General features: G+C 36.2%; 1 protein-coding gene across 1 annotated transcript in view; it reads right to left on the bottom strand.

Moving 5' to 3' along the window:
• Positions 1–20,346, bottom strand: part of IFT57 (intraflagellar transport 57) — a 57,077-nt gene that overhangs the window by 12,869 nt on the left and 23,862 nt on the right. The window contains exon 6 of the mRNA XM_036242978.1: positions 14,311–14,433. Within this exon, the coding sequence (XP_036098871.1) occupies positions 14,311–14,433 (123 nt within the window). The remainder of the gene's footprint in view (positions 1–14,310; positions 14,434–20,346) is intronic.

Here is a 20,346-nt window from a genome sequence, read left to right as displayed (position 1 = left end):
AATAACCGCCCTGGCCAGTTTGGCTCAGCGGTTAGAGCATCGGCCTGCGGTCCGGAGAGACCCGGGTTCGGTTCCCGCTAAGGGCACGTACTTAGGTTGCAGTTTGTCCCCGGCCCTGGTTGGTCGTGCGGGTGGCAGCCACTCGATGTGTCCCTTCACATCGATGTTTCTCTCTCTCTCTCTCCCTTCCTCTCTCTCCCTCCCACTCTATCTGTACAAAAAAAATGGAAAAATATCCTCGGGTGAGGAAAAAAAAAAAAAGAAAAAGAAAGAAATAACCTATACAAACTCTATCAGAAAACAGAAAAAAAAAGAAAGCAATTGCCAGCTTGTTTCATGAGGCCTACAAAGCAGTGCACTGAAACCTGACAGAGATACCCCCTAACAAAAAACAAACAAGAAAAATTACAGATCAATTATCTTTTGTAAACATAGATATAAAAATCCTCAACAAAATACCAGCAAATTGAATCCAGTAATATATAAAAAAGATAATATATCATGATTAAGTTGCATTTATTCCAAAATGCAAGGTTAGTTACTCAAAAATCAATCACTATAATTCACTATAACAAGAGAGGAAAAAAGGAGATAAATCATATAATCACCTCAATAGGTTAAGAAAAAAAGTCATTTGAAACACTTAACATCCATTCATAACTCTTAGCAAACTAGAAACAAAAGGAAAGCTCCTTAATTTTTTAAAGAATATTTATAAAAGTCATAAAACTACTATCATTATAATGACAAAATTGAAATATTGAAAGCTTTCCCCGTTAACACCATTTATTTCCAATACAGAGTTCTTAACCAGTCTATCCAGTAAGATAAAAGAAATAAGGCTTATAAAGAATAAAATAAAATTGATATTCTTTATTTGTAGATGATACAATTGTACATACAGAAAATGCAAAAGAATCTATAAGAATCTGTTAGAATGAATAAGTGAATTTAGCAAGTTTACTGGAGATGTGTATATGTATACTATACACACATACATGCACAGAGAATTGTATTTTTATATACCAGTCACTAATAAACAGAAAATAAGATCTAAAAGATACCATATTCAACAGCATCAAGTAACAACAAATAGACCAATGTAATGAAAGTGTCCAGATACAGACCCACACATACATGCTTGCTTTTTATGACAAAATAGTATACTGATCACTTTTCTGTAAACTGGGTCAATTGCATATACATATGAAAACCAAATAAATCCTAAGTTCTACCTCACACCATCTACAAGAATCAGTGCCAGATAGATTGCAGAAATCAATGCAAAAGGGAAAACAATAAAGATTCAAGAAGAAAACACAGGAGGGTATCTTCATAACATGGGGGCAAACAAAGATTCTTTTTTTTTTCTTATCCTCACCTAAGGACATTTTTTTCCATTTTTTGTTGAGATAGAGTGGGAGGGAGAGAGAGAAAGAGAGAGAGAGAGAAACATCTATGTGAAAGAGACATATCGAGTGGCTGCCACCCGCACGACCCAACCAGGACTGGGGACAAACTGCAACTGGGGTACGTGCCCTTAGAGGGAACCAAATCCGGTCTTTCCGGACCACAGGCCAATGCTCTAACCGCTGAGCCAAACTGGCCAGGGCCAAACAAAGATTCTTAAATAAAACATAAATATTAGCTATAATCCCTTCCCTTTGTTCAAAAGACAATTTTGAGTATATTAAAGTTAAGCCACTGTTTATCATAATACACCAATAAGAGTGAAAATGGAAGCTAAAGAATAGATATTTGCAATACATATACTAGACAAAGAACTCATACCCAGGATATATAAAAAAACTTATACAAATCAAAAGAAAAAGCAGATAATCCAACAGCAAAAGATCACAGAGGACATCCAAATGCCAACTAAACATATGAGAAGGGGTTCAACCTCACTGGTAATCAGGGAAATGCTAATTAAAATGACAATGAGATATTACAACTTATCTATTATAATGCCAAAAATAAAAAAGACTACAATAATACTGAATGTTGATAAAATGTGGAGCAAATGAAACTTTCATACACTTCCGAGAGGAGAATTAATTTGTATAACCACTTTCAAAAACTATTTGGTAGGGTCTGCTAAAGCCAAACGAACATATACATACGCTATGACCTAGCAATTCAACTCCTAGTAGAAATTTCAGTAGAAATGTGTAGTGTACGTATTTACCAACAGACACATCCAAGAATTTTCAAAGCAGCATTATTTATAATAGTCCCAAACTTTAATTAATATAAGTCCAGATGCAGGCTACTCTGGAAGGACATGACCTTGGGTTAGGCAGCTCTCTGCCACTGTAGGAACAGACGGCTGGAGGTTGTCTACTGACCATACTCTCTATGGCTGGGCAGCAAGTCCTTGCTTATAAGGGAATCTGGACAGTTTATGTGATTAAAATTATAACTGTGTCTGCAGTGATAGAAAGGTAGGGCCAAGTGTGAGCTTCAGTCCAAAAGTGACCACTTTCAAGATTTCAGTGTGGAATACTGTTGTTCCTGTGACATGTTTAATACCCCATCCACGGTCAATGATAAAATTCTTCAGAAATCTGATGGCAGGAAATCACGTCACGTGAAAGTGGCAGAGAAGACAGCTTGATAGAATTAGTGTATGTCTAAGTTCAACATGGCAAATATTTCTGAGAGGGGTCGATAACTTATCCTGCTTTCTGCAAAGATATGAGTAGTGTACATAGTCCCTCCTCCAAAGAGAACACTCCCTTTTCTATTAACAGAACATTATTTGTATTCTCTTTTTGTCATTTTGCACAGTTTTGCAATCTCTTCTTGTTCTATTAATTTTCAGCTTCATCACTGCTCACATTTGTGCATTTGTATGTAGGTGTGTGAGAAAGAGAAAAAGAGTGAGATTGTCCATTAAACTAAATAACTTTTTTATGAGATTGAATTACTTTCTTAATGAAAAATGCCCATCAGGTTGTGAGATAATTACAGATTATGGCTTTCCTGAATTTCTAAATGAGACATTTTTCTTTCATTGCCAGGAGCTTAAAGACTTCTGTGGCATACACTGGTGGTGTAAAAGCATGATTTTTCTTTATAAATGTTCAAAGAGCTAAAGATACAACTTAAGAAGAGTTCAGTATGTATGTGTGGCATATGTAGCATGTGTGTATTTGTTGCAGGGGGTGTAGGAATCATGATTGCTGAAAATATGTGCTTCCTCAGGAAAGTTCCTGCTTTCTAGATATTCCTCTTATTGTAGAAGAAAATTAAGACAGTGTGCATCGAATTATAAGCAAAGGCTATCATAACAATCACTGGTATTCTCACACCTGCTTATAACTGAACTGAAACTAGAGATCCATAATCTCTAAGTATAATATCTTGTTAGTTAAATACATTTCTAATGTGTGCTCACAGATTATCTTAACTGATTATCATAAAGCGTGTTCATATGTAGACTCAGACTTATTATTCATACTCATTCCAGCCACACCACTTTTATATGAACACAAATCCAAGCCAGGTTTTCCAGACTTCAGGAGTCATACCCCAGAGAAGAGACCTGGCAAGGCAGACAAGGAGTGAACGGGGCCCTTCCTTTGGAGAACACAGGCACAAGTCAGCATGTGATTTCACAGGACAGTGAGTAACCATGGTGGATAGTTGGAACAAATGACCTTGACAATTCCTCCCAACTTCAAGAATCTACTAATTGAAATTTGATCTCATAATGATGCTCAAAAAACACAGCCCTGACTGGGTTTGCTCAGTGGTTAGAGCGTCGACCTGCAGTCTGCAGCGTCACGGGTTCGATTCCTGATCAAGGGCACGTACCTGCATTGCAGGTTCAATCCCGGCCCTGGTCAGGGTCATGCGGTAGGCAATCAATCTATGTGTCTCTCTCATGTCAATGTTTCTCTCTCTAGCTCTCTCTTTCTCTCTCCCTCCTTCCCTTCCACTCTACCTAAAAAAAAAAAAGAAAAAAAAAAATCAATGGAAAAATATTCTCGAGTGAGGATTAACCAAAAACAAACAAAAAAACCTGAAACCATAAAAGTCATCTGTATATATGAAGAATCAGGAAACATACATTTTACCTTGTCATAAGTTAACAAATATAATGGCATAAAGACTATGGGAGTAAAATTTTGTCCAAATATTAAGAAATTTATAATAAAACAGTGATAGTGAGACCTACTCTAGTATCATTATTGAAAAAAATGAATCAAGTACATTTTATAGGGAGGTCTAATGATAAATGGTTTCTGCTTCAATTCATATTTTATATTAAGTAATTTAAAGGAAGCATTAAATCATATTTTGCAATAATGAAATATTTAGGCAGTCTAGAAATTTTAATTATAATCAATATGTATTAATTCATGGCTCTCAATCACAAATGTCTATTTGAGGTATATCTGCTGTGAGGTACTAGCACCTTCCCTCTGCAGTATTTATACAGCAGGCAGTCTTTATTGGCTATTTCCTGAAGATCTGTGACCACTGTTGATGCTCTTTAGTTAGAGCTGATAGTAATCTCTGAAGCACAAACACTTGTTCTATTTCCACTGTGATAAATGAAACCTTTCCCTGATCCAGTTGGAACATTTATCACACAGGGTAAATAAGAAGGAAGGCATCATCAACTATCTTTAAATACAGAATATCCTGAAAGTTCAACAAGACTGTGACAGAAGCGGCTAAGAATCCTTTCCAATTGCTTAAGGATGGCTGGGTTTTTCTTCAACCCTTTGCAGCATTTTTATGTGTATAATATTAATCATAGTATTTTCTCCCACAACCCTGATGTCTGTCCTTGACCTACACACTACAAAGGAAAAAAAAAAAAACACCAGTTGACCTTGTGAATACAACTGTAAGTCCACAAAATGACCATGTTTTAAAAATAATACAAAAACCTAAAACAATATTTTTTGTGTAGTCTCCTTTAAAGAAAGCCTGCCTGCTCAAGTCCGTCAGTGAATTTCCCCCATTCTCTGAGGCAATGTGGCAGTTGAGTAATCATGCAGACTGCTCTAAAAATGTATGTGTGTCTAGTTAATTCAGGCAGTTTATTTTGATAGCATTCACCTCTTTTTGATTATAGCAGGTGTTTCAAGGATAAATTTGCTGAAAATTGTATTTTGTTTAAACAACAGCAGCAGGTACATTTATGGCCTTACTATGTTAAAAAGCATTTATTGCCTGGCAGCAATAGATACAATTACAAACATTTATGGCAGTAATTGGAGCTATTACTCCTGCATGGAGCCTCATGGAGACCAAGTTATTGCCACCTGTATTTACATTTGTTACTAGTAATTGTAAAAGCTTATTTTTAAAAATTTGGTGCCTTATTTTTAAAAAATTATGTTGTATTTCCCAGTGAAAGGTCTATCTATCAGAAAATCTATAAGAATTATAAATGTAGTTTCTCCATTATTCATGTAACAGAATCTCATTTTAATGACTAATATAGACATAAAATGTATTCCTGTATCCTAGCCCACAGAATATATTATACCTTTTTCTCATGGATACAAGAATCCTATCAATATAGCCTATTCAACAACCAGGGTACAAATCTTAAGAAATGCTCTTTATTCCCAAACTATAGCAATTAATAAATCACTAAAGGTCAGAAATATTAAGAAAGCTAAATTTTAGTAACACTCTTCTTACACTGCATCCAAACACAGAGATGGCAGAAGGTCAAAGCAAGTTACTCTCTCCACTGCTTTGAAATGAGAAAAATAACCTCTATTGCTTCCAGACACAGATTCATCTACCATGTAAAAAGAGAAAGCCTACTATTGTACATTTCTGCAGGATTTGGACTTCAATTTGAAGAGACTTAGATCTAATACAGCAATTCTGTGGTCCCTCCAGGTTCATTTAAATGGAATTCATCTGCTGATTAATGAAGGCCTTGCTCCTCCCTCCTAGGTTTTAGCTCTCAAAGTGTCAAGAGAGCCCAAAGGCTCAAGACTACTGCAGTGATTCCTTCCGGAGCACAATGACTCTTCCAAAAAGGCTTTTTGCTGTGAATCACCCAAGGCACCACCTGTATGGTTTATTTATGTTAAAACAAATCCAATTGCTTGGAGTTGAAATATAAAGTTTAAGGTCTTTTTAAGACTGCACACTGAAAAAGTCAGACACTGAAGACCAGGTAAGAATGTTAAAAAAAAAAAAAAAGCAGTTCGGTGAATCAAAAGCTTGAAATAATTAGAAACACATGCTGTAGAACTTCCAAAACCTTGGGAAAAAAAACCCTCTATTTAAATCCCTTATAATGAAGCTGAAGATTTACATAATGACTAGAGACTTTTTGGTGAAATGAAAGAGGTACTGAGCCAACCATCTTTTAAAACAACAAAGCAGGAAACATTTAATTATAATTTGAAAAAATCAAAGTCATTAATCAAAATTGTAATTACAATATTCTTAGGGCATTAAAGCATGATAGAACATTTGTTCATTGTATTAAATACCTAATATTAAATCATTATACAATCTTTTAGGACTAAATACTGTATAATTGAAGAAAAAGACCTATGTAAGGTTTAGTTGAAAAATGATTTCACACTTTCTGCTCTTATTTCTTGGGAAGAGAAATAAATATTTATTAATGTTTACTCGGTTTCTATTATGGTAAAAACCCTTGACTTGAAAAAATTCAAGTCAATACGATTGGTTATTTTAAGAAGCCACTCTCGCTGGGTTCAGTGAAGCTGAGAGACTGAAGATGGTTAGGCGTTGCTTAACGACTGAGATATGTTCTAAGAAAGGTGTTGTTAGGGGATTTCATCGTTGTGTGAACATCATACAGTGTACTTCACACGAACCTAGACGGTACAGCCCACTACAGCCTAGGCTATGCGGTATAGCTTATTGCTCCTGGGCTACAAGCCTGTACTTACTGAATACGGTAGGCAACTGTAAAACAACAGTAAATACTTGTGTATTTAAACATATCGAAACATAGAAAGGGTACAGTAAAAAGATAGCAGAGATAAAAAATTATACAACTGTTCAGGGCACTTATCTAATGGAGCTGGCAGGACGGGCTGGCAGTTGCCCTGGGCGGGTCAGTGGGTGAGGGTGAGTGGATGTGAAGGCCCAGGGCATGACTGCTCCACAGCAGACTCTGTGAGCACCGTACACTGAGGCTACACTAAATATATAAAAAATATTTTTCTTTCTTTATAATGCATTAATCCTAGCTTACTATAACTTTTTATTTAATAAACTTTTTAAATTTTTAACTTTTCAACTCTTGAAATAACACAGCTAAAAACAGAAACACACAGTACAGCTATATAAAAAATCTTTTTTATAAAAATACTTATTCTGTAAGTTTTCTATTTTTTACTTTTTAAACTTTTTTGTTCTGAACTAAGACACACACACACACCTTTGCCCAGGCCCACACGGGCTGGGTCATCACTATCACGCCCTCCACCTCCACGTCATGTCCACCGGAGGGTCTTCAGGGGCAATAGCACACCCGGAGCTGTCATCTCCCACGATAACAGTGCTTTTCCTGGAACACCTCCTGAAGAACCTGCCTGGGGCTCTTCTTCAGGAGGTGTCTCTCTTTTTAGAAATATGTCCATGGCAGTTTGCTTTATTTTTTCTTTTCATCATATATTTGCTTGTAAGCAAATAATGCAGCATGACCATTCCTCTCTATTCACGTCAGCTACAACATCACTAGGTGAGAGAAATTTTCAGCTCCATCGTAATCTTATGGGACCACCACGGTATACAAAGTTTGTCATCAACCGAAACGACATTACGCGGCACATGACTGCGTACAAATGGGCAACAGACAACAGCCAGACTACTTTACGAAACAGACTTCTAACCCTCAATCTGCAGCAACTAGTCCAGGAAGCCAAACTCTGCAGCATTGGCCCCAAATAGTCAAGCCTTAATAACTGTCAGCTTTCCCCTTCCCCACCCACCCCCACTCCCAATGTAAAGCCAAACACCCTCCCCTAACCAGTCACATAGGAGGCCCTGCTTCCAGATAGCCTGCTTCCACATTTCCAGCCATCTGAACATACCTGAAGCCTCCCCCTTTTTCCCACGATAACTTCTCCTGCCTTCCTGTGAGTCTGACAAATGCAAGCGGCAGTGACTGGCTCCCCTGCTATAGCGAGCTCTGAATAAACGGCCTTTTCACTTGTTCTCATGTAAGGGGTCTCCATTTATCTCCCAAAGTCAAATAAAGGCTCCCCTTTTCTATAGTAAAATGAAAACACAAACAGATAGAAGAATTTTCCTCAAGAAACATCATTAAGTATTTAGTGATTCAAAATTAATCAAAAATACAAAAATCAAATATATACAAAAATATATATAAATATACATCCACATTTCTATTGCCCCAGAAATATGGGACATGTAGAATTCTTTGGCCGCTCAGTTTCAACTAATATTATAATTCAACTCAACAACTGTCCATGATTCACTTAAAAGTTTAAAAAATAATACTATTATATAGTTAAAAATATTTCAGTCATGTAGGAAAATATTACCCTTCAGTAGCTGTCATAAAATAAACTAGAGAAGAGCCCCTTACACAGTTGAAAAGGGTAGCAGCAGCTACAGCCTACGGGTGGGTCTGACTGGACACTCTTGCAGCAATGAGTAACTATATAAGATTTCTAAATCTAATTTTCTTTTAATATTCATTTCTGCTTCCTGCTCCTCACGTTCTGCCTTTCAACTAGACCTTTACCTTCAAAAACCACTTGTTTCTCTAAAAAGACTTAACTGGCAGATTCCATTTCTTGCCATTGGTCTGTGCTCTCCGATCTCAGGTCCTTATGCTTGCCCATGTCCTAACCACTGGCTCTTGCGTGGCTCTGCCCTATCATTCCTGCACCCAGACTCCTGTTTCGACCGTAACCTGCTAAGCTTGGCTAAGCCATCTCTGCCACCTGGTACTCAGCTGGAGATTGATGGCAACTTTTCAGCACCACAGACAACCATATAAAGTTATGGCTTATCGTTTTTAAAGACGTGTGGAAATGCCCATGATGTTGCATTAAAAAAAAAGAGGTATACAATCAGAAAGAATGTATGCACCCCTATGTTCATAGCAGCACTATTTACAATAGCTAAGATCTGGAACCAACCCAAGTGTCCATCAGTAGATGAATGGATAAAAAAGTTTTGGTACATTTACACAATGGAATACTACGCAGCTATAAGAAAGATCTCTTACCCTTTGAGAAGACATAGAGGGACCTGGAGAGTATCATGCTGAGCAAAACAAGTCAGTCAGAGAAAGACAAATACCACATGATCTCACTTATTACGGAACATCATGAACAAAATAAGCTGTTGACCAAAATAGATCCAGAGTCATGGAAGTAGGGAACAGACTAACAAACCTCAGAGAGATGGGGGATGGGAAGAGACAAACAAAGAACTTACATGCATATATGCACAATCAATGGACATAGACATTAGGCTGGGGAGAGCAGGAGAGGGGTGGGAGCGGGGGGGGGGGGGTGTCAATGGGGAAAAAAGGGTGACATCTGTAATACGTTTGACAATTAAAAAAAGGAGGCAAAAAACAAATTAATTAAATTTAAAAATAAAAATAAATAAATAAAAAGAGGTATAATCTCAACTATATAGATAAAAGCGCACAGAAATAGTGGTCAAATATTTTAAGTAATTCTTCTGGCACCATTCTAAGCCCTTTAGATATGTTAATTCACGTAATCCTTTAATACCTATTTGAGGTAGCTTTTACAATGAACTCCATTTTATCGATGAGAAACTGAGGCACAGAGTGGTTGAATCCAACAGTTAATGAGAATTAGATCCAGGATTTGTACTCCAGTAAACTGGATTCAGAATTTGTGCTTTTAATCAGAATGCTATAATGTTGCTAATCAAATAGGTAAGAGCCTAGGTTATAGGTTCAAGTATTTTATCTGTCACTTACTAGGTAAAGGCAAGTTACTTAACTTCTCTGTTTCAGATTCTTCATCATCAGTGAAAAGTACAGGCATGTCACAGCGCAGTGGAAAGGATTAAATGAGTTAATGCATGTGAAGTGCTAAGAAGAGCATTTGGCACAGTGAGCACTCAGTCAATGTCAGTTATTGCTATTATTATATGTACCTTTACTCCAGAAAAGAACTAGAAGATTTACCAAAGTGATACTTATATGAACCTGATTATATCTACATGTAAGAATATAAGGCTGATATATATATATAAATATTCCCATATGTGATGGAAGCATGAAGAAATTTTGTAAATTCTTCCTAAATACTGATATAGGTACTGGATATAAGAAGGCTATAATAGAAAACAATATTATCATAACAATATTGTAACATAATAATTAACATTTATTAGGTATTAACTATGTGTCAGACATGGTTCTTGGTGCTTTACAATAATTCTGTGAGGTAAGTAATATAATTAGCCCCATTTTACAGATGAGGAAAGGAAAACAGAGAGGTATAGTAGCTTGCCATGGATCACATAGCTAATAAGTTATGTAAATAAAAATTCTAGGTACCAAGGGAAGGTGTGTGAGATAGACTCCATCTTTTCTGGGTCTTTATGGCTACCACAGTTTCATTAAGTTTCTAAAACTCTGATTGAATAAATGAGAAATTGATAGTTAGGTATTATGATCAATACCTTCTAATTCACAGCATACTGACAGCCCAGCTCCCCTTGAAATACTTTCATATTATTTTTATAATTAAAAACAAAATTGTATTTTAAAAAGACTCAGAGATGAGAATAATTCTTGACTAGTTACAGATTTTAATCTAGTCTGATAATAATCACAGATGTTTGCTCTTAGTTTTAAATTCCACCAGAGTAATTATGTAACACTTGTGGACACTATTGGATCTAATAAAGAACAATACAAAAGATTAAAAAAAAAAAAAAGCAGTAGAAAAGAAAAGGGTAAGAGAAATAAACAGAAAAAATAATAAGGAGGGAAAGAACAAAAGTACAAAATACAGAGTCACAGTGTAGCAACAGACTTGCAGATGATTTTATTCGGCAGAACCCACATCTACTCTAGTGTAGGTGTCCTCAGATTGCCCTTCTAAGGAATTAATTCCTCAACCTAACTAACATGGTCATAACTGAGGCATTAACTAGAGTGGAATGACCTAGGATTTGGCTGAATTTATTGACTCTCATGGCAATACATCTTACTGTATCTTTAGCAGATCTGAGTTGGTCTCTGGGTATAACTACTCTAGAAGTAAACACCAGGAGCATTCTTTATAACCAACTCTATAAGGGGAACTACTAATATATGATAAAAATCTTTTATCTCCATTTTGTACATACTATTTGTATTTTTGAAAACATATTTATTTTCCTAATTGCAATTTGTTTAAGCTAATATTAAAATTTGTTTACATTCTTTGAGAACTAGCTACAGTAACAAGTGGTGCCAGAAACAGGGACCAGCCAGCCTGCAATGAAAGCCTGACTGCAGTCTTGTGGAGGATACACAAAATAAAATACTGGTATATGGTAGGATCTCATCAAATCATACATAGCGTAATAAGCAAAAAAACAAAACAAAACAAAAAAACCCAGAAAAATGAGATTTACTTTTTTGTAATTCTCTGCTAGGAAGCATACAAGGAATAAACTGAACTTGAGAGAGGGAAAAAAAAAACCCCACAAAACAAACATTTGATTCGGTGCCAAATAAATATGGGACTTATTTACTATTAACACAAGATCATTTAATAGAAATTTATAGTAAAGGCCTTTCATTACTTATCTCTGACATTTCTATGCGCCTTAAAAATTAATCTAAGTTACTAATAAAACCTATCGATCTGACAATAATTCCTTTTTTTCCCTCAAACACAAAGTTGAAATCTCTGTATGTCCAAAATAGCCTGTTTTGAGTGAAGGGTTATTGTTATGGTCAAAATAAAGGCGAGGGTTTGATTTTGGTGGAGTGAGGAGCTGAGAAAGAATGGGATCTGCTATGGTGCTGAGGTCAATTTCAGATGAAGGAGGATTAATGAATCTGTGAGAAACCTCATATATAACCAGATTATTTTTATTTCTGAGACATAAAAAGCATTTCTCTCTTCACTAGTACTTTATTTTCTCAATTCAATGTATAATTTTATGTTTCTTAAGGAAGTCAAATAAAGACTTGACCCTAGCCCTGGCCGGTTTGGCTCGGCGGTTAGAGCGTCAGCCTGCGGTCCGGAGAGACCCGGGTTCGGTTCCCGGTAAGGGCACGTACTTCGGTTGCAGTTTGTCCCCGGCCCTGGTTGGTCATGCGGGTGGCAGCCACTCGATGTGTCCCTTCACGTCGATGTTTCTGTCTCTCTCTCCCTTCTTCTCTCTCCCTCCCACTCTATCTGTACAAAAAAATGGAAAAATATCCTCGGGTGAGGATAGAAAAAAAAAAAGACTTGACCCTAAAGCTGTATTTCTCATTTGCTACATCTGAAATACTTAGAAAAAAAGAAAAGTTTGAAATACTGGACACATAGATCAATGATCTAGAGAACAGTTCTGAAAAAGCAATAAAATATGGCTTTAGATGAGTGTGTTTTACCACAAAAATCTAAATTTAAAGTGATATTCACATATTTTTTAAAATGCTTAAAAAATACCCAAAACTTTATCTGACATTTTGGAATGTTGCCTATAAAGCCCAACTGTATAATTAATTTTGCACAGTATATCCTCATAAGATCAAGGCTGAAAAGGTATGGCATGAGACTAAGAGTCCAACTTTAAACTGCTTAGTTCTTCCCTAAAGCAGAATACTGATTCTCTCATTATCCATGATTTTGATTACTATAATATATACTGGTTTGTAACAGAATCTGTCCTGGACTTAGTTTTGTGAAAATGAACGTGTTGGCAGTTACATTAATATTCTTTCTTTATTCAGTTACTTCTATTATGTAGAAATCTATGACAGTGTTCACTTTAAAAACAAAAAACACTCTCGTGATCCTATTAGGTTCTAAATGAGATGTTTGATTTCAAGAGTTTACTTAGCTTGAAAGTAAACAAATTAAACTTGCTTCCTTGTGGGATTAAGATGTACTTGAGAGTTCCCAACCACACAATTATTTTAACATGTCATTCTAACTAGATTCACAATACTAGTGATTTTTAATTTTATGAAGAGACTTTGGTGTGATACAACTAAAAAATCAGAAATGAGATTTTTTGGAAAAAAAAAAATGTCTTTGTAAATTATGACTTTTAGCAGAGATCTAATCAGTGAAGAAATTCTTATTAATGCATATTTATAGATAAGCGATATATTAACAATTAATTCACCCCCCAGTGCAGTCAAATAATAGCTGTCTTCTTTGCCCAATTACCTTAGATAAAGTTTGTTTCGTCTGCTATCCATCCTTATCCTGTTCTAGGACTGCCCTAGGAGTTCAGGTACTTCTTACTTTTTCTAGAATACAGTTCTACAAGCCCAAATCCAGAATTCTAAGAATGAATAAGCTTCCAGGGCACTCTGAAAACAGCAATCTTTGTAGGGTTTCTACTTTGGGGACAGACACAGGACCTCATTTTCAGAATGAGGCCCTTCCCTAGAATCTTGCTGCATAATGCTGGGCCTGGTCTCCAGCCTCCAAGAATGAAAATCCTTCCATTTCTTTACCTAGGTGTCTCTCTAGCCCCTTTTGTAAAAATTACTGTTTTATAGTACTAATGAGAACAGTATCGTCAAGTCACCTATTAGCTTGTTTTGAAGTTCTTACTTATAAATTGTGGGTAAAAAGGAAGCAGAAACTTGATTAAATAGGCCAGTTTATCTGGCTTAATTCCAAAATCTTATTGCATATGATTTCTCGATTATTTTCATAGTATTTCACTTTTAATCATATGCAGTTAAAAGATAATGTAAGGCAGCTTCCAGGATGTCTTCTATTTTGTCATTTGACAGAGTTCTTAATCATCTGCTAACTCTATTCAGTTGGTATACAGTCATGGAATTTCAATTTCATTCACTATTCACGTAAACAAAATATGATTGTAAAAAATATATATCAAAATATATTGAGAAAATACCTTTCAATTCCAGGGAAACATTATGTGTTCCAAATCATTTTAAAAATCGAGTCTTTGTTTTTTGTTTTGTTTTTACCATATTACATTTTTTACTCATTCAACAACAATTAAATCTCTAATAAGACAAAATTCTGGAAACTGAATCCTAACACCCTTCTTAAATCACTGGACTAATGGGAGTCCCTTGACCCTGAAATGCCTTATAAAAGTCTATTTGAACGAAACGTGTTCTCTCCTCTGTACCTTGTTGTCAGTCCTAATCGTGACTCTCAGTTGTGGTAGTACACGTTCCACTTCTAGACTCCATTCTGCAGCATCTGTTGTGGATTCTAAAATATCTCCTTGTTTGGCAGACTCGTTCATATCCTAAGAAAGGAAAGATATCACAGGATTGAGAATTTATAAAAAGAAGTGATAAAATTTTGAGGCACTTTAGCAGAACTACACAATTTATATCAAGCATGGTAGTGTTAAAGTTACAGTGGCAGAAGAAATGATTTTCTGTTCGAATCCATCTGGAAAGAAAATAATGCACCAACTTGGTAGAATAGCAAAATAAGTATTTTTTAAAAAGAAGCAAATATATGATTCAACTATTTTTACAAAGAACAATGTTTTTGAGATATCAGAGTGAACTCAGTGGGAAATACTATTAAATGGACAAGCCATGTAGGTATGTTAATTGGTAACAGTAGAGGAGATATAAACAAATATGTTTAGTAAGGAAACATTGTCTTACTGACAATATAAACCCCAAATCTGAAAGACAAAAAGATAAGATCCCAGAAGCAAAGGGATTATCGTTTATAGATTTTGTATTCATAATTAAAGTAATATTCTGATTAGGTTGAACTATAATGTAGTTCATAAATGTGATTTAAAACAGACTTATTTGAACTCAAATAGGATAGGGGCTAAATTTCTGCACTTGGTTTTTGCTGTTGAGTAAGAAAATCAATTCACGCCTATTTCTGAGTAAAAAAGGAAACCTTTCTTTTTTCCCCCATTTTCTCAGCCCTTCACATTTCAGCATTGAGTATGTAAACATCTGAAGATGTAAAAAATGTATAAATGATTTAAAGATAAAGTCTAATGCATTAATTTTGGTAGCAATTTTTCCATTTAAGCTCCCTTAATAAATTATAAGAAAATGTAAAGATTAACCCTGTTCATGGATTGGGAGAATTAACATCATTAAAATGTCCATATTACCCAAAGCAACATATAGATTAATGCAATCCCCATCAAAATACCAATGGCATACTTCACAGAATTAGAACAATTACTTCAAAAGTTCATATGGAACCAAAAAAGGCCTCGAATAGCCACAGCAATCTTGAAAAGTAAGAACAAAGTTGGAGGGATCACAATACCAGATTTCAGGTTATACTACAAAGCCACTATAATCAAAACAGCCTGGTACTGGCACAAGAACAGGTATATAGACCAGTGAAACAGAATAGAGAACCCAGAAATGGACCCAAGGCAATATGCTCAATTAATATTTGACAAAGGTGGCAAGAGCATACAGTGGAGTAAGGACAGCCTCTTTAATAAATGGTGCTGGGAAAATTGGACAGCTACTTGCAGAAAAATGAAACTAGACCATCAACTTACACCCTACATCAAAATAAACTCAAAATGGATAAAAGACTTAAATGTAACTCATGAATCCATAAAAATCCTAGAGGAGACTGTGGGCAACAAAATCACAGACATCATACCCAGCAGAATTTTTACTGACACATCACCTAAGGCAATAGAAACAAAGATAGAGTGCTCATACAACTCCACAAAAGGAAGACAAAGAATCCAATTAAAAAAACGGGCAGAGGAACTAAATAGACACCTCTCCAAACAGGACATACAAATGGCTAAGAAACATATGAAGAAATGCTCATCATCACTAATCATCAGAGAGATGCAAATCAAAACAACAATGAGGTATCACCTCACACCTGTCAGAATGGCTGCCATCAACAAATCATCAAACAACAAGTGTTGGCGAGGGTGTGGAGAAAAGGGGACTCTAGTACACTGCTGGTGGGAATGCAGACTGGTGCAGCCACTATGGAAAACAATATGGTGTCACCTCAAAAAATTAAAAATTGATCTTCCATTTGATCCAGTGATCCCACTTCTAGGAATATACCCTAAGAAGCATAAAACACCAATAAGAAAGAATATATGTATCTGCATCTTTGTAGCAGCACTATTTACAATCGCTAAGATCTGGAAACAGCCCAAGTGCCCATCAGTAGACGAATGGATAAAAAAGCAGTGGTACATATACACAATGGAGTACTACGCAGCGGTAAGAAAGAAAGATCTCTTATCCTTTGAGACTACATGGAGGGACCTTGAAAGTATCATCCTAAGTGAAACAAGCCAAACAGAGAAAAACAAATTTCATATGATCTCACTTATTTGTGGAATATAATGAACATAACAGTTTGAGGAATGGGGTAGTCCCAGAGACGCGGAAGCGGGGTACAGACTGACAATCCCCTAAGGAGTGGGGAGGAGGGGGAGGGATGAACCACAGAACTTATACGCATGTATGCATGAACAGTGGACATGGACAACAATCTGGGGAAGGGGCAGGGAGGGGGGGGAGGGGGAATCAGTGGGGGAAAAAGGAGAATCATCTGTAACAAAAATTAATCAATAAAAAATAAATGAAAAAAAAAGAAAATTTAAAGAAAAATATAAAAATTTATTAATGTAGAAAAAAAGAAACCCAAGAGACATAAGCAGCCAAATACAATGTATAAACCTTATATAGATTCTGATTTGAACAAGCAATCTGTAAAAACTGTTGAGACAATCAGGGAAATCTGAATGTGGAAGAGTATTAGATGATAGTAAGGAACTATTAATTTTATAGATGTGATAATGTCATGGTGGTTACATTTTTAAAAAGGGCTTATAAACTAGAGATAAATGCTGAAATATTTCAGGTGAATTGACATGATGTGTGATATTTACTTTAAAATTATGGGGTAAGTAAAGGAGGGAATGCTTTAAAGGAAACACAATTGCAAAATGTTAGCCATTATGACCTGGTAATGTTGCATAAGAGTTTATTATCATATTCTAACTTGGTATATAGTTGAAATATACCATGATAAAACATTTAAAAATAGACTATATATACAGTATAAACAACTTCATGGTGAAATTATATTCTCAATGTTAATTTATGTCACTAGCACAATTTTAAAATGAAAGCTCATTAGACTAGTCTTTCTAATATCATCTAACTCTAAGTTTAGGAATAACCCAATACTGAAATTTGTATTTTAGTTGGGAGCCTGAGGTCTTCAAGGGCTTTGAATTCACTCCCAATTGAGTCTCCTGAGCACTGCTGACAGAAGAAATCCCCTTTCTTCTACCTCCTACCTCACATAACAAGTCCTGAATAGACTCAGAGCCTTAAAAGGAACATATATTACTTTTAGTTCAGAAACTCAGGGGGCTATATAATTCTAACCACACAATTAGAGGATGGATAACTAATATATGCTTTATATATTACAATATGTGGTCTGAATTTATTGTTACATTCTATTTAAACAACCAGAAGTATAAAAAATATAAGCATTAATTTAAGAAAAGTAAAACATGGAAACTCTAATTAAGAAATGTTTGCCATGGCTGGTTTGGCTCAGCGGTTAAAGCGTCAGCCTGCGGTCCACAGAGACCCGTGTTTGGTTCCCGCTAAGGGCATGTACCTTGGCTGCAGTTTGTCCCTGGCCCTGGTTGGGTTGTGCAGGTGGCAGCCACTCAATGTGTACCATTCACGTCGATGTTTCTCTCTCTCTCTCTTCCTCTCTCGCCCTCCCGCTCTATCTGAATAAAAAATGGAAAAATGTCCTCGGGTGAGAATAAAAAAAAAAAAGAAATGTTCAAGATTCGCCCTGGCCGGTTTGGCTCAACGGTTGAAGCTTCAGCCCGCGGACCAGAGAGTCCTGGGTTCAGTTCCTGCTAAGGGCACGTACCTTGGTTGCAGTTTGTCCACCGCCCCAGTTGTCGTCGTGTGGGTGGCAGCCAATCTATGTGTCTCTCTCACATCGATGTTTCTCTCTCTCTCCCTCCCTCTGTCCCTCCCGCTCTATCTGAAGATAAATGCAAAAATGTTTTCGGGTGAGGATAAAAAAAAGAAATGTTCAAGATTCTATTTTAAACATTCCAGTGCTCCTTTAAATACAGAAACATTGCATTATTTTGAGTACTTATTAGAATGCTATGTGCATCTATATAAATTGAATCCAGGGTAGCATAAGAGCACCACAGCTGGGAAGGGGCAGCAGTATTCAGGAAGTAGACATGTGTGAAGTTAAATAAGAATATATGTGATGGCAGGGGGAGAGATATTGGGTCTCCCAGCTGAAACCTAGAGCCATGGCAAAAGTTCTTAGCCCTGTAACTCCACATTGACTTCATTAACATGCATATATTTGGAGGAGTCAGGTAACTGCAATTCACTGGCACATCCCATTACTTGTTCCCAGCTCTAGAAGGCCCAATTCTGACTGGCTCATTTTCCGTAGCAAACAGGGCAGACTTATGAGGCTAGGGATGGGAGGATGTATGCACTGCTAGTGGTATGTGAGCCTGACGTTTGGTGCACGTGTGTAGTACATACATAGGTGTGCTCCCGCCAGGATAATGAGCTCCCATATCCCAATCCCACAGAGCCAGGCTGAGCCAAAGGGGCATATCCTCTGAGAAGCAGTTTTGTATGATTCTTAATAGAATGTAGATATTCTGGTCAGTGATTTAAAAATAAGCTTGATTTATGGAGCCACTGTTTGGGTTAACTGAAGCTGTTTGCTGCTGATTAAATGCCCAAGCCCATACTCCCAACCCCATCCCTTCATTTCCACCTCTTCTTCTTTCATTTCTTACAGGAGGGTGGAGCCCAGAATCCCTATATCAGGCCAGAGAGGGTAACTATCCACATCCTCACTTTCTTCAGGCCTGAACATAAAATTGTTCAAGTTTTGCAAAACATACTCAAAAATTTTACTGAAGGAAGGGCACATTTCTCTAGTTTTCACAAATGCAAATGGGTTAGTAGTGGCCCTGTTTGAATCAGATTCATAATCTAAGAGTAGGGTACATGGAGATCAAACACTCCATGAAGACATCCCAGTGTATAAGCTATTTGTTTTTATACAGGGCCCTTTAGTAAGTTGCATTTACCCTTCTTAGCTTATTATCTGTCCCCTTAAGCAATGATTTGCTAACTCCTATTTCCAATACTCTACAATGTTTTAATGTAGCAGCTCAAAAGTTTTCACTCACTCTAGGCCAGAGTTAACATACTGGGGGAAATGGTGCAGTTACTAAGTGAAGACAAGGCAAAAAGAGAACATTAAATTTGATAGAGCAGCATTAACTTATTCAAAATATAGTCTCTTTCTACTTCCATGTTTACACATCCATTTCATAACCTCATTCCTCAGTCAAAATTTCCTAGTGCCTGATTAAGTGAATACATTAACTGAGCAAGCCCTATACACAAAGTATAAATCACTGTAAAACTATATACCATGACTTGTTATAATACTTTGGGAAAATCTTTCCTTTCCAATTGTTTCTCCATTAAACAAATGGTATTTTATGTAAAGCTATTAGTAAAAGAGAAATAAACTGCTGTTCCCATTTAATCAAAATTTTATATTATCATGACAAAGTCCCTCTCTAAAACAACATTAACTAAGATAAAGAATAGCTCTAGGGAAATTGCGTTTTCTAGTTAATGCTGCTGAAGAAACAATTAGAAGCTCAATAATATTCAGGCTATCCAGAAGTCTCATTTATAATTAATTAATTTACCAATAAGCCATTTGTTAAGCTCCCCTAACATGCAAGGTGAGAACCCAGGAACTGTGCTTAGTGTGGAAAGATAAAAGTATTTAATCCATGCCCACAAAGGTTTACAGCCTATTAGAAAGAGTCTGAGGCTAGTTTAATGGGGGTAAAAATTGGTCCTACGAAAAAGAAACTGATGAGAACTGACTCTAAGTCTCTAAGACTGCCAAAGGATGAGTTAATGATAATAGTCTAAACCATCCCATAACAACCTTGGACATACCACGACAGTCAGTTGAAGGATCAAACATGCAGTGCTACTAACCAGCCTGCTCAGAATCCTTTGCAGTAAGTAATCTCCCTTTTTCTTAGGTAATATTAATGGGATGATTACATCTGAAGAAATACTATTTTCTCTGTGTGTGTGCATATATAAATGAAAGTATTTCCAAAACTTGT

This window comes from Molossus molossus, unplaced genomic scaffold (genome assembly GCF_014108415.1).
Source record: "Molossus molossus isolate mMolMol1 unplaced genomic scaffold, mMolMol1.p scaffold_m16_p_5, whole genome shotgun sequence".
Classification (NCBI taxonomy): Eukaryota; Metazoa; Chordata; class Mammalia; order Chiroptera; family Molossidae; genus Molossus; species Molossus molossus.
This window is presented reverse-complemented; position numbering and strand designations above follow the sequence as displayed.